This window comes from Cuculus canorus, chromosome 3, assembly GCF_017976375.1.
Source record: "Cuculus canorus isolate bCucCan1 chromosome 3, bCucCan1.pri, whole genome shotgun sequence".
Classification (NCBI taxonomy): Eukaryota; Metazoa; Chordata; class Aves; order Cuculiformes; family Cuculidae; genus Cuculus; species Cuculus canorus.
In genome coordinates, this window is record NC_071403.1 from 103,266,293 (window position 1) to 103,282,176 (window position 15,884).

The window sequence follows — 15,884 nt, forward strand, 5'->3', positions numbered from 1 at the left end:
ATTACAAATAAGGCAGCCTTGAAATAGGTATTGTACCACTGGGAAGGTTCTGATAATGTGCTAATTTGTGTTTTTCTGGGAGATGCTTTAAACTGACTAGCATAAATTCATGGTTTTACTGGCAAGATGCAAAACTTGATATGTAAAGGATAGCCTGACTCCAATTTAAAGATATCATACTGAACACAGTCGTAAAAAAAAGTTATGCTGCTTATTGTTTAGTCTTAACTCTGCCTTTTAAATGTATTTATTACTGAATGGGGTTTAAAATGGAAAAAGAAAGCTTTCTATGAAAACATATACGAGACAGAAAATAAGAAAATATACTAGTAAGTATATACTCAAGTTTCCTCTTTCATTTAATATCAGGAAATGGACACATCTGAGCTAAATTTTGTCATTTTAACTGCATTAAAATCAGGTAATTTATACAAAGAACACTACTAAGTATAACCATGCTGAAATATTACAGACTGAACATATAGCGTTTAATGTTTATACATAAAACCAATTACAGTAGCACTCAGGGTTTGTAACTACAAACAAGACTGTGGAAAACCAGGACATCAAGCATGTGCTTGCTAGAAGGAGTCTGGGGAGGAAGAGATTAAGATTTGCAACAAATCTTCATGGCATCATATATTTTAATGGCTCATTTTCTTGAGTATTTTCAGAAATGTCACTTGTTTCAGCCTTCTATTTACATCTCCAGTGAGAATGGCTCGGACATTTGCAGAGGATATTTCTTGTTGTCTGGAAGGTGCCAGTGCATTTGATTCTGAGGAAGGGCTTGCTATGTGGGCTTGAAGGGTGAGTGTAAGCCTGGAAGGAGGTATGCTCCTTGTCCCACGCTGGACCGCAAGTGGTAACTGCTCAGGACAAGGTGCTGTTTTTCTGCATCACAGATGAATGCTGCCTGAGCCATTGCTTCTGCACAGGCTGCAGAGGTACACTCAGAAGCTTCAGAAGTGCTGTTTTCCATGCATCTGAGCTGAGCATCATGTAGCAGGTTGTGTGATTTCCATTCTGTGCAGGATTGCATCACTGGTAAAATGGGTTATTAAAGAGCAGAAGAAGACATTTTGTGCACTCCTCTGACTCCCAGTAAGCCCTTGTGGTTGCACAGTTCTTCCATGTTACTTTTCTTAGCTGGCCAGCTGATACTTGTTGATTACGTTTTTGTTAGGGGAGGGGTACTAGAAAGCATTTGATCCATGCATATTCAAGAACTGGGCCAGTATTGGCCAGTATTCCTAGTGAGTACTTCTCAAAGTACCTTCTATAACAGATGTGCATGATCTTTTCAGGATCTTGAAAAATTGATAAAGTGAGCAAGAAATTTTCATCACTTGTGTAATACAGGAGAGGTCATCAGTATCTTTGTGTTTTCTGTTGCAACACGGCCATAGGCTTGATTTAAGGTATCTTTTTGAGTCTTCTGGCAGGCAGCTTAAGAACTGCTGTTCTCAAGCCTCAGTCTTACACTCTCAGCCTTATAAAAAGTAGCAGTAGCAAAAAATTCGAAGATAGTGTAACCATGCTGCTACTTTGAAAAATCAGTATCAGGTACAGAAGCAATTTTCTGCACTGCAGTAAAAGCCATTCAAATTCCCTGTTGTCATTTAACAAACACTTTGCCAGTGGTGCATGCATGCTCTCATCTCTGATAAACTGCGTTATCATTTTTTATGGCATACAGCATGGTATAAAACTGTGTAGGATCACCTTTAGACTACTGCATGTTTTGTGGCTGGCTGTGGCTACACAAAGTAAGGAAGGCATGGAAAAAGGCAAAGTGAAGGGAACACACTAGATATAAAAGTCAGTAGAACTGTAGTTTTGACTTTCACACAAACAGGCCTAAAATGTCTTGTAGTGTTGACATAAGGCAGGTACAGAGTACAGTGATGGTAAAGATATAAACAAGTGCACATGCAAACATTATGTCCAAAGAATGAAGAACATTGAGAGAGAAAGTTTCCTGAGAGATTTGCAAAGATACAAAAGCCAGACAGGAGACTGTTGGCTGTTCTCAGTGAAAGAAGCTACAAAGAAAGCCATTGCACAAATTTCTGGGAATAGCTGAGGGCACATAGGAAAAAAAAGTTGGGAGATAACATCTGTGAGGTAGGTAGTGGAAAGACATGAAGGAAATCTTAGATGGGATAAGCATTTGAAAACTTTGTTTTGAAAGAAGCTGAATAAACCATAGCTGGTATTCCTATGTGCCAGCAACTCAGATATAAGCAGCCACAGTGCATACTGAAGGAGTCAGCAACTAGCAAAGAAAACAAGCAAGAAGTCAGATGTAAGAACAAGCGTCTGTTGTGACCCTCCTCAGAAGTATAAACAGAAAGTATGTGGGAAGAGATTTGTGACCTACACACATCTGTATGTGTTTTATGGACACGTCCCAAAGTGAAATATCAAAGCAGCTTCTGAAAGGCTGACGTGTGATGTTACTGTAGCCCATTAGCCATAGGTTAGTTTAAGGCTAGTTTACATGTCCAGTCATATTTCACTCATGCTTTACCTTAAAGTTCCACTGATAAAGGATTTTAAAAGAATTAATTGATGGTTACTATGAGTTATAAGCATTCTGAATGAAAAGCAGTATGTACATAATTACAAGCATACCCATGGAACGTGTTAGTGATGGTTATAAACAATCTAATAGGATAACCAATGAATGGATAATTGTTTGATCAAGTTTCTATAGTTTACTTTAATACAGCGTATGACTACATTTTTATATCTCAATGACAAGGTTATAAGGTTATAAGGTGCTTATACGTCCTTCTTTGACTTTTTTGCTTCTTTGGAGATGGTTGCTGCTACTTTTGACTTACTATAATTCTGATAAAACCAAACTTCTTGTTTCTCATTAGTGGCACTATGCACATGACTGAGTATCAGATTTAACACAAGAGCCTATCGCCAGTCTTGTTTGGAGGTAAACAGACAACATCAGCTCTGTATGGTGCATGAAATTCTTCAATGAACAGGCCCAAAGCAAATGCCAGACTCTAATAATATCTATGATCTAGTTAGAAATAAGGAATTCACCTTGCCTTTAGATTTAAAGTGCTGTTTTCAAGTGTCTGTGAAATGAATTGTGATAGGGATTAGGGCCTGCTTTGAGCTGTCAGTTCACTCTGAAATGAATTGTAACAGTCTAGGACACATGATTTCTGCACAATTTAAGAGAGAACTAAAGAAATGTTATTTTATATGAAAGCTGCTAATTTCAGATATCAAATGAATCTTAATTGGATGGTTGCCATTAAGCACATTGTCATTACTGTCAATATTCCTTTGTGGTTTTGTTTGTTTTCTGATTGGAAATGAAGAAAAATTTCTGTACCTGACTTTTTCCACTTGAGATTCTTGGTGACATTACTTCTTATGGGAGCTGGGAGGTGATCACTGGCTTTTTTGAAAATGAGTGACCGTAAGAACTGAATTGCAGTAGAGAAAGAGAAGCAATAATAATTGATTACTTCAGGGCAAGTTGCCTTTGTTGAGTGAGAAGTGAGACGTGTGAAATGAATCCTAGGATAGTTGTTTTACCACGCATGCTACTTTTTTTGAGGTTTAAGTTGGCTGATGCCTACACACTGTGTGTAAAGTTCAATGCATCTCAAACATTTCCTCATTAGGAAACAGTCCTCAACCTGTGGTTTAGTCCTTTATCCACAGGGCTTGCTTAGTGTAAGATATAGATGAAAGGTGTACTTTCAAAACTCCTTTCTGTGTACCTTGCTCAGCTAGGGATGTGGATTCTAGGCTGTTCAGGTTCATCTTCCAATTTGATCGTGGCTCCTTCTGCCAAGGTTAACTCAGGCTTGTGCCACTTTAGCTGAAGGAATTTTTCCATCAAGTCAGCTCCCACGTTGAAGACCAGAGCCAGCCAGGCCAAGCCAAAAATAATCCAAATTGCAGTTAGGCTCCTGTACACTGGGATATAGTGCTTGTTGGGGTTCGTGCCTGAAAAATCCAGGAAACTTTGCATATTAATCTTGACAGCTTCAGCCTGCCACACAACATACATACTCATACACCCTTTCCATCCCTTGCAAAAGTGTATGTTTAACAAGTTTGTGTGGTCTATCAGCATTTTTTTTCCCTTTCTTCTTTTTGTGTTCAACCTCTTAGGTTAAGCTTAGCACAGTTGGAATCAAGTCTCTGAAGCTGAGGCTGTATAATAAAAATATCCATATCTAATGTTAATCAAGGATGCACAAAACTGAGTGTTCCTAGCCACCATCAAAGAAAAAAATAATCTTAGAAACTCACTAGTGAATCCATCTTAGCCATATTTTAGTTAAGAGACACCCAGGAGACCTCAGATGAATGAGAAAATATTGTTTACTACCTCGGTGGTATTGTGATTGATTTTTGCAGGCTGATATACCTCAGTATCCACAATGATTTTGAATCACCTGGATAACATTACACGGGAAATGTAGCCATTTTAAATAAGTGGTTAAGAGGTTCTTAGTCCCCAGTTTGATATTTCCACAGCATGGACAATTATTGCAGATACAGGCACAGGACAATACTACAGCCATGATTTAGTCTCTGTCATCCAGACCATCATGAAACTTCACAGTGCCCAGATTCAGCGTGGGATGGGTCTTTATCTCCTTTTGGGACATAGTTATGACCTCTAGGAGAGGAGAGCTACTACTTGTGAAGTGACAGACTGTAATGCTTTTGACAAATAGAGACAGCATAAATAACCTGTTAAGAGTATTTGTTCAAATAAGTGGGTGGAGAAATAGCCCTTCATATCTTCGCTGCTATTTCTCAGCCTAGATCTCTGAAGACTATGTAATCTCACTGGATTTGTTTTCTTTCATCCCAGGGTTACCAGTAGTATTCTCCCTGCTGTAAGTACTGATCATTTTCTATTTGACGTGATTTCTTATTAGGAATGGTGGGCATTTACTGAAACAAGTCTCTGTTAGGAGAGGGTGGTTCAGGGACTTAATATTGACAAAGAGATTTCATTTATATTCTGCCTGTCACTCATGGATCACATTCATACCAGCTTGGGCCTAGTCACTGTGGAATGGGCGTTCAGTGGTGTATGTGAAATGAATTTGGTGATTCTCTGCTTAGCTGGCAAAATTAATGCCCATGTCATATAGTACATTAGCTCATTATTACCATTCTGGCTCAGCTCAATTTTATATTGTATTTATAGTTCAATGGATATCTATGTTCTCTGTATTTAGCATTATACTAGAGTAACTAATTTCAACAAAGCTCAATCCACTTCACCTTCTTTATTACCTACTACATAGTCCCCAAATCCAATCGTGCTCAGAGTGATGAAGGTGAAGTAAAAGCCTTCTCCGTAGCTCCAGCCTTCTACATAACTGAAGACCAATGGTGGGAACACTAGAAAAAGCAAGGTCCCAGTGGTCAGGAAGATGGCCACTGCCAGTGTTTGAACCACCTGAAAGATAAAAGGAAGATGTCAGCTAAACAGCACCAAGCGGTTGTCTAGTGAAAAATGCTGGGTCTGTTTTGCTCTTGGATTGCAAACCCACTCCAGCTGGATAAGAATAAACCAATGCTTCTGTGCACAGCAGGCTGACCTTCTGTTTGCCCTGCACATAGATATTGTACCTAATCATGAATACAAAAAGTCTCAAAATTAGGGAAAAGAACCCCAAGGATCTTTTTAAAGCTTTATTCAAACTTAGTACCATAGGAATCAATTACTCACTTTACAATTTCAATTCAAATGGAGATGCTTTTGTGATCAATTAGCTCCTGTCTTCCAGGAAAACCACCAATATTGCATTACTTATGATACAAAGATTGGCAAGAACAAATTAGGGCTCTCTTCATCACGAATACTTCCAAAGATTTATAAAGTGGCTTGCAGCAGCCAAAAATATATTTGTGTGAAATTTAAGTTAAGTCAGTTTGGCTGCTTTTATTTTAAACTTAGAAGCATTCAGAGCAGAACTGTTTTCTGTCAGTGCAGGGTGGATTTGTCAAAACAAAAGTCTGCCTTCTGGGAGACATTGAGGGTAGATAAGTTACAGCATATGTGGCTGCAATAGATACATACATAGACTGGTCAGTGGATAGGTCATGACAGGAGATTTTAGGATTGAGGATTAGGAACTCATGGATTTCCAGCCAATCATTGAAAAAAGCCCTCAAGGGCATTCAAATCAGAGTATGGTTTTCTATGCATGTGCCTATTGTAACCTGATGAAAAGCCAAACCACTATTTACAAAGTGGAAGGTCCAGGTATCATGTTTTTCTTTCTGTCTCTGTATTATCTCACATATAAAATAGTTTGGCTAAGCTTGAGAAACTTAGCATCATCATACTAGGTGACTTTGACAAATCACTGCTATATTATGCACGATGTATCTCCAGCTGTATAATAATACCTCATTTGAAAAGCACTTTGAGAATCACTGATCAATATGTTATAGTAGGTATGTTCTCATTTAGTTCATTCCAGAAGTGCGCTAGCATTTGATTAGATAATGAAGTTTTCATAAAACTTTATACTGTAATGCACAATATTACTTGTTAACCTGGCTTTTAAGAACTTTTTAGTACAAACCTATAGCATAAGATAGTAAATCAAGAGTGAAGAACTGATTGTAATTAATTTCCTGAAGCTTGATTAAATTATGTTTAAAATTATATGGAATAACTTCCTGGAAGAGATTTTGCAGAGTGAGCAAGCAGATACAGCTCCAAAGCTTTGTCTAATCATAGGATATCTGCCAGGTACAAGGTGTTAATGCAGGAGTGGAAAAAAATATAGATCACATCCCTGAATCCTTGAGGTGGTATGAGGAATCTCAGGAAAGATGCAGCTATACTAGCATGAGAATCTTTCTGGTGGCAGAGCTGCATGTATTTGGGGACAAAGTATGCAGCTAAAGAACTTCTTGCTCATATAAACCAAGTCTGCAGTTTACAGACTTGTTTACAGACTTGCACTAGCTTTCCTAACATAGGCAAAGCATGCAGTGACTCAGAGATTTTACAAATGAAAAAGAGAAAAAAACTTCTGCCAGAGATCTGAAATGTTTCAACATATCTAACGTATCTAATCTCCTTTTTCCCTAACTAAAGGGGTCAATTAATTGAACCTTTACTCAGAAACATGCACTAACTTTGTTATAAATGACCTTCATGTATATTCTATTATCAGTGCTTCCCTTATTCCAATACATCTGGACTAGTTCAATGAGTCACCAATAAACTGTAACTGAGGGGAAGGAGTATTTATGTACGTTTCAAGAAAAGAAAAGGAAGGAAATGCTAAATTGCTGGCACAATCAGGGAAGGTAATTCAAGTCAGATTAACAGGCCAATAAAAATAAGTTGTCTTTGCACAGTGTAGAGCTAGATTCTGGATAGATGCTAGCATAGGCTAGATAGTGTGAACTTGATTTAGCAATGTGTGTGCGCGCATGTGTTCTGCTAAGGTCATGAGCTTAAGGACCCTGCTCAATCGCTTGCTTAACAGTTTTGCTGAATCAGGTTTCAAAAAGGCAAATCTAGAGTCCCTCAAGGAAAAGCAAATTGTTTTAAAGCTATAAGTAGATAGATAGAGTATATCAGCTTTCTGATATAAAGGGCTACCTTATTGCTGTGGTTCAGAAAAATGTAGACATACACAAGGAAACGCAATGTAGCAGAAGCAGCACCTATCTGAGAAGAGAACTTTAATTAATTTTAAAATAGTAGAAATAAATGATAGATTGACACTGTACCTGGGCACGGCCTGGCTTTTGCACCCATCTTTCCAGGGTAATCAGATGAGCATTGAGGCCTTTTCCTAACTGATTAAGGAAGGCCAGGTTGAGTGGCACTCCAAATAAGGCATAGAACACACAGAATATCTGCCCTGCCACTGTGCTGGGGGACAGGTTACCATAACCTGGGAAAAAAAGAAGAAAGCAGCTGCATGAGAAGGCTTTACATTCAGGCTCCAGGCCATCGTGGGAAGTTCCTAGGCTTGGAAGCTCAACTATGTTAAGCTTCAGGAACCTGGGGGCCTGTGATTTTCTGCAATTTATTCTGCCTACAGATTGCCATAGCTTATGATTGAACCCTGTGCATTCACTAGTACTAACAGAAAATTTAATGTGAAAAATATTACAGTAGTGCAATTTGCTATAGGTCTCTGATTTTGTGGTGAGTGCAACTTAATGCTGCAAAGCAATCTCAAGATGTGCTGTGCGTGTGCAAATTATATTGCATATGCCAAGTAGGCACCAAGCCTTTTTTGCAAGTGTAATACGCTGTATACACAAGAATAACAGGTATAATTGGAAACGAATAGAAAACTGTAATCCACAGTAGTCAGGATTGTCTTGCAGGTGTATTCCGTCCACCAACTGCATATTTCAAGGGGCTTTTCAGGATGGCAGGAGGAAACACCAGTTTATAAGGAAAGAGAGTACCTCACCTATGGTGGTGACAACAGTTCCTGCAAAAAAGAAGGAGTTGCTGAAGTCCCAGTTACTGGGATTCGTAGAGTTTCCTTCTGGGTTGACCCCTTTTTCCCATGCTTCCATGAGGACCTGAGGCAGAAGAGGTCAAAAGAGCAGAGATGATCAACCTATTAGACCAACTCACAAACAATGTCAAAAGAAAGAGTGAAGTAAATATTGCTTTCCATATTGAGCAAGCAGAGCAATAAACAATGTAGATAGCAGAGCAGTTTGACAAAAATGGCCTTGTGCTGACATGGCAAAACTTGGAAATAGAGCTGTTTAGGAATTTGAACTCTTGTCACTGGAAAACTGGCCATTGAAATAGGATGGGTTCTATAACTAGGTGAAGGCTAAGGGGGAGTGGAGGGAGCCCCCAAAGTGATCATGGTGGGAAAAGAAAGTGAAGTTATACCATAAAAAATAAAAGGAGTTCCTCTTCTCTCCTTCCCTAATCTAGTCATCTCATTTTAGTGTTTAATATGGGTATGTGTAAAAGCATGTTTGTGTCTGTGGGGAGGGGCATGGGGAACATGCTTTTTTCCTTTTCCTATGTGTAAGTACTAGTGAGGATGAAATACTGTTTTTGGCTTGGACTTCAAAATAATTTTCAATTAATATTAGGCTTTTCATAGTCTGAAAGAATAATTATTGAAATATTCCCTGCTATTCCAGATAGTTACCAGATGACCAAAACTACTATGTGAAAAAGAAATACTACTCCTATTTAGGCATCGAATAACTTGTTAGCTGCTGTAGTGAAGATTGTGTTCCTTTGCTCTCCCCATGGATTTCTCTGAGGGGATTTGGTCCTCTTGGTCAATATTTATATCAGTTCCTTTGGGGCTGACAATGTATGGAAACAATTAAAACTGGGACTTAAAATGGTACTCCTGTACTCTATGAATCTGCTTCTCAGTTATGCTGTCAGAATGGCATAATTTCCTGACAGAAGTATGCTTACCAGAGACAAATTTGATTGCGGAGTTTGGATTTGCCCTTCCACAAAGCTCCAGGCTTGGGGCCGTCCCTCAGCTCGGCAGTTTTGGCCAAGCAGAGGCAATGCAGTTTATGGACATGGAATGATGAGACTTTGCTTCATGCACAATCAAGGCAAAAGTAACTTAGTAACCCTATTATTAGTGATAATGAATATGGAAAAAGAAACCCTGGGTTGATTCTCAGAGTCTGGGACTTAGATTTAAAGAACAGTCAATACAATAAGACACCTCACACTTGTCAGATGAGCAGACTGAATCTAGTGGCTGTGTCTCACCACAGCATGAATGCTGTCACTTTTCAGACTGAAACTTCTGACATGATGAACAGGCCTTAACCATATAGTTAAAAAGTCCAGATAGACAGCTGCTTACCTGCATTAGTTCTAGAGCTTAGTATAGAAAGAATTCTATTCCCTGCTATTAGTAAGAGCTGGACGAATTTCTGAAGAGGTCTTATAAATGACAGGTGAGTCAGAGGGCACCTGTGCTTGCTTTCATCTGGAGGACTATAAAGTCTACATACTTTAAAGTACTTTAAAGCTTCCTGCATTGTAGATGGTAATCTGGTGCCCTCAGTCGGTTTTGTATGGAACAGTTTACAAGTGAAATTTATCTACTTTAGCAGAGGTGCAGTAGAATGTGATTCTCTGAGTGGCCCAGCAATGCTAAGGAAGCTCCACTGGAGCCACAGAGAGGAGAATCTGGACATCAGTGAACTTTCCCTAAGGTTCTAGGTTAAATCTGGAGAGTTAAGTAAACCTTTCAACCCTATGACATATCCTTATTTGATATAGAATGAGAATCAGGTTTTTCTTTTCTACCATCATTATCACAGACCTAAGGGACAGACAGGTGCTATCACCAATTGCTGAAGTTGAAAAAAAACCAGATATGTTTTTAGGAAGGTAAGTTGTTGAAATCTGTAGTTATTTTCTGGCCAACACCAAATGTTCCACAAGAAATACATTAGTATTTAGTATTAGTAATACTAAAGAAATACATTAGTATTAGTATTAGTAATCAGAACATTGTCCTTGTAGACAGAGGTTCAGGCACCTTCTCTTCCCTTTTGGATCTAACGTCACTGTTTGCCTAAACCCATTTACAGAATCTGAGCTTTTTGTTGATCAAATGTATGCCTCCATGGAAGTCCTCTGACTTGGAAAGTGCAAACTTGCAGCACATTTAGAGTTTCTATAAATCAGGTTTAATGACACATTAGAAAGAGTTCAAACCATTTAAGCACCCAGTTCTGCAACTGGATAAATTTTGAGCGTGAAAAAAGCGATAGTTCAAGGATACCTATTGAGTTCTTGCAATAACAGGATGAGATGATTTGTGTCTAATAATACCAAGAAAGGTCTTTTAATTTATCTCCAGTTTGTTTTGAGGAGTAGCTTAAAATGTAATTCAAAATGTCATTAATTTGCAACCCACGCTAAACAAGAGCCCTTTGTCTCTTTTTATAAGTGATATATATATAACACAGTTGGTGAGGGTTGACTTTGAATTATCTTAAAAGTGCAAGACCCCCTTCAAAAGCAGTAGACAATTTCTGGTAGAAAAGAAGTGCAGAATTTGCACAAGTTTGGAAGGAAACCTGATTCTTGTAGGTTTGATTCTTGGTTTTTGCTCCAATGCATATTTCCCATATAATAAATAATGAAAGATCGGAAAACTGTGAAGTTGAAATTATTGCAAGGTAGCATGAAGGTGTATCACCAGATTTGCATGTTTTGGGAGTTTATGACTGGGTAAAGAAAGAAGTGCAATAGATCAAGATAAAGAAGTATGTGTATAGCTTTGAGAAACCTCTGCCTTTTTCTTGTACAATTAGTCCTTTAATGTCATGGACAGCAGATCAATTTATGACATGCTTGGCCAAAACAGTATAATTTCTTCTAACTAAAATATGCTGGAGGCAAAATAATGGGAGCCCTTTCCTCTTACCTTTACAAACTGTTCCAGGGCTTGCCTGTCCAAGCATGTGTAGTTCTGCAGGAACTTGAGCTTCTCCAGCTGGAACTGGTCCCAAAAGTGGATCTCTGCCTGCTTCTCCAGCAGCTGGAACACCATAGCACCCAGGAGGAGGTAAAAGACGTAACCCAGTACCAGCAGTGGAGTCCAGCTGATCTGCTGGTTGTGTATGGTGAAGATGGGCATGCTGCTGCTCTGCTGCTGACAGTCCCTGCCCAGCACCTACTAGGATACTGTCCCAAGATGTGTGCTACCCAGGAATCACACACCCATGTTCCAAGCTCCTGGCCTGCAACCTTCTTTAACAGAACACATGGGTATCAGTGCTATACAAAATGACACTAAGAAGCAAATGTTATCCCTCACCATCTTTCTTCTATCCAAAATAAACGGAGAGCATTTATAAGAATGTGAATCATAGTGGTTTTCTCCTATTAAAACAACTTCTATCCAAAGATCTCAAGTAAATGAGTGAAGCCTGACACAAGCCCTCCAAGGCTGATATTGTTTTCAAGGCTGGAAGCTGAAGAAAACTGTGGTTGAATGACTTACCCACGGTCATATGAGTATAAAGTCACTGATAGACTCTTAAAGCCTTGACAAGTAAAGCCTTAGTCTAAGCACTAGACTTTTGTACAAGAAAACACTATAAACTCACTAATGACCCCAGAACAAAGAAGAGTATGGAGCTGAATAAATGGAAAAGTCAATAGCTGCCGTCTGTACCATACAAACATTGTTGGCACCAGTAAAAGCAGCATGATGAGTATCAGAAGCATCCTAAATTCAGCCTAGTCACAAGACAGACCTTCTCTTTCTTTTCTAATCCTAATAAGATCAGTCCTCTCACTGCCAGGTCTACAGCTTCTGAATTCTTTTTCAGATGACTCCACCCTTTAGTCCACAGAGTTAGAGAATGAACCGCTCATGCCTGCTGCTTTCAGTCTCCCTGTTGCCCTTTTAATCTAAATGCATAAAGGGGAAGGAGGGCTTAAGGTTAATTGTTAGCTAAAAAAGTATCAGAGGCTCACTCATGGGAGCCTTAATGATTATCATACACTGGAAATGAGCTGGGCTTGCATATTTTTCTGTAGGAAGAGCTTTATGGCTAGTGTCATCCATGCCACGCTGCTTCTGAAAGAAAACATGCACACACTGAGCAGGAAGGCCATGTGGCTAGGCCTGCAATTTTGTTTTTAAACTCCCTTCCCATTAAAATGTTCTGGATACAGATATACCTCCTTTGCTTAGTATTCAGATTGTTTTCTAACTACCTTCAAACAAGCGGTAGTGCTCAGAGAGAAAGACTGAAAATTGGCTTAATTCATATTCATATCTGGGAATGGTGATGCTTCAGAAATGTGGACCTATAGATTTCACAGAATCATGGAATGGCAGGGGCTAGAAGAGAACTCTGGAAATCATCTAGTCCAACACCCCTGCTACAGCAGGTTCACTTACATCTGGTTGCACAGGAACATATCCAGGCATATTTCTAATATCTCCAGGGAAGGAGACTCCACAGCCTCTCTGGACCGCCTGATCCAGTGTTCTGTAAGCCTTACAGTAAAGTTTTTCTTCATGTTTAGATTGAACTTACTGTGCTCCAGTTTGAGCCCATTGCCCCTTGTCCTTTTGCTGGGTACAACTGAGAAGAGTCCAGCCCCATCCTCTTGACAGCTTCCCTTTAGATATTTCTAAGCACTGATGAGATACCCTCTCTGTGTTCTCTTCTCCAGGCTAAACAGACTCAGGACTCTCAGCCTTTCCTCATAAGAGAGATGTTTCAGTGCCCTGTTTGAGGATCAATATGCCATTTGCAAGGGCTTGCTTTTCTTTTTTTTCCCTGTAGTGAGGTTGCAACATAGAAACAAAACAAAACAATTATCTGTGCAGTAGCCCAGAAGTTATGTCTTGCCACAGGAAAAAAGAAACTTAAACTATAAATTTGGAAGTGAATTGAAAACATATGATTTCTGAGTGAGTTCTGAGTTTGGAAGAAGGAGCTCAGAATGGCTTACCACATCAGAAATGAAATTTGGCTTCCAGGTAAAAAGGCATAACATACAAAATGCCAAAATAAGAATACCAACAGATCACTCTTGATGATGTCTAATCTAACTTCTCTTGTTACTCTTTTAGTGTTCTTATGATTGAAAAATAAACAAAACCTGAGCTCACAAATGTTAGAAATAAAAAATGCTGAAAGCAAAAACTTCTTGAGAGTAGCTGAACTTGGAAGCTGATTGTTACTTAAAAATCCTGCTGTTCCAGTGCTCTTTGCCAATGTTAAACACAAGACTGCATTTGGTCTGAGGTATGAAGAATTCTCACAAAACATATTTTGAATCCAGAGCTGAACATGACCTTCTTGATTATTCTTCACTTATCATATGTTCTTCCCTCAATGCTGTTGTAATACAGGACTGACTCAGTAGGATATAGTGTTTCCCAGAGAAAAATCTGAGTCTTCTGGAAAGGACAGATACCAAAAATGACATCCTGGTCTACAATCGATGTAATGCATTACTTTACATGTGTTACCTGGAGTAAAGAAAAGGATTTGGGGTTCTCCAGTTGCTTCACCTATTGTAATGGTCCCTAACAGTTCCTAAACATAGACAGATGTAAAATAAAAGATAATCCAAAAATAACTGACATGGTTTCCTCACTCTGTATTTCAAAAGCCAGAAAAAATACCGCTGTTATCAGTAAGAATATAATTTACATACACACAAATAAGCTCTTTCTAAAATAACAAATTAAATGCTTGAAAGACACCTTGTCTGATCCTGTCACCTTCAAAATTCTGATGAAGAATGAATGTTTGGACTAGGTTTTTTGGAAGAAACGTCTCCATACAGAACTACATGACAAATCGGATGCAAAGATCCAGAGACCCATCCTACCATAGTGTATGCATTTCAGCCTGAAAAATTTGTACACGGAAATACTGACTTGTTGTGACTTTGCTTTGCTTCTTGGATGGCTTTTAAACCCTGCACTTCAGGGAAGAGATAAGGAAATCATTTAGAACCATGTTAAATATAAATAACACTAACATTGTATATCTGCAGGCATGATAATGACATCTGGCAATTTTCTACTTCTGATTTTGTTCTCACTCCAAATTTAAACCAATCATTTTGACTTCCTTATTTACACTTACATAGGTGAAAACATGCAGTATTTTCAGATTAAATATTTCCAAGATTTCAGTAGTATTTTTCTTAAACAGTTTCCATGAAGAAAAACCAAACAAAAAACCCCATGTTTCCTTGAATTCTGTAGTGTCCACTATGGCTGGGATAGAGTAAATTTTCTTCTAAGTATCTGCAGTTCTCAGTAGCTGCAGCATTTTAGGTTCAGTGTGAAAATAGCATTGCTAAAACTTAGTTTACAGTTATTACTGGGTAATGTTTATGCTCAGCTGAGATAGAATTAATTTTTTTCTCAGCACCTACTGTTTCTCCAGCATGAGAGAAGAGATTGGTATAAGAAGAATGCTGAAAAATGCTGATGTTTATATTTGTTGTTAGGCAAACCAAGGATTTTTCTCAGTTTCTCATTTGTTACAAATAAGCAGGTGTATTAGGCTGGGAGGAGCAGAACCAGGACAGCTGATCCAAACTGGCCAGAGAAAGTATTCAATATCATCAATAAACACCACACTTAGTATAAAGCAGGAAGTTTTCTGGGGATGGCTCTCTTTTTCCTTGGCTTTTCTTGCTCTTGGCAGTCCCTTAACTCTTGGTGCTCCTTGGTGTTTGGTTTCCATGTGCTCCGAGTGTGACTTCTGGCTTTGGGGATCTCTCTGCACCATCTATTACCTCTGCACGCGCTAGAACTGCTGTGCTCACTGTTTACTCCATATGGCATCCACTGCTGGGAGCACGTGTTCTCTGATCACTAATTGGAATGGGCTGAGTATAGCTTTATAGTTTATAATGATGACGATGATGATGATGAAGAAGAAGAAAATATTTTATTAACACTCTTCTTATTTCAGCCCACAGTTCATTCTTCCCCTTTCCAGTCCTTCCCCCTGGCTGTTCGGAGGTGAGTGGCTGCCTATTGTTTAATTGCTGGCTAAGGACTAAAGTAAGACTTGTAGTTATTGCATTGGAAGTGGATTTCATTGTTTCTGTTCTTTATCTGTATAAATGCATCTCGGTAAACCCAGTGTTGGCCCTCAAACACAAGTATTTGTTTAGTTCCCTATTTGTGTCAAGAGAAGCACCTCACCTGAGAAATGAACAGATAATCTTTAGAAAATGTCAGTTGCAGCCCCTGAGATTTCCCTCAAGGCAAAGGGAAATCAGAGTTTTAGTCAAAGTCTTCAATTTTATTCTGGTGGCGTTAAATCAAAGCATGGATAGTAACAATTATAAACATCTAGTTTACATTGCTTGCTTTATT

At 38.8% G+C, this 15,884-nt stretch overlaps 1 protein-coding gene across 1 annotated transcript; it reads right to left on the bottom strand.

The window, feature by feature from the left end:
- Positions 1–3,763: 3,763 nt before the first annotated feature.
- KCNK16 (potassium two pore domain channel subfamily K member 16) lies at positions 3,764–11,651 on the bottom strand. The gene is made up of 5 exons (XM_009564266.2): positions 11,439–11,651; positions 8,463–8,577; positions 7,765–7,931; positions 5,299–5,464; positions 3,764–3,987 (listed from the first exon to the last, which is right to left on the bottom strand). The coding sequence occupies exons 1-5, from the start codon at positions 11,649–11,651 to the stop codon at positions 3,764–3,766; spliced, it is 885 nt and encodes a 294-aa protein (XP_009562561.1).
- Positions 11,652–15,884: the final 4,233 nt, after the last annotated feature.

Excerpts from the sequence above, each read along its gene's own strand:
- KCNK16 (XM_009564266.2), bottom strand. The coding sequence starts at position 11,651 with ATGCCCATCTTCACCATACACAACCAGCAGATCAGCTGGACTCCACTG. Across the intron at positions 8,578-11,438 it reads CCCTGGAACAGTTTGTAAAG|GTCCTCATGGAAGCATGGGA; the intron begins GTAAGAGGAAAG and ends CTTCTGCCTCAG. Across the intron at positions 5,465-7,764 it reads AAAAGCCAGGCCGTGCCCAG|GTGGTTCAAACACTGGCAGT; the intron begins GTACAGTGTCAA and ends TTTATCTTTCAG.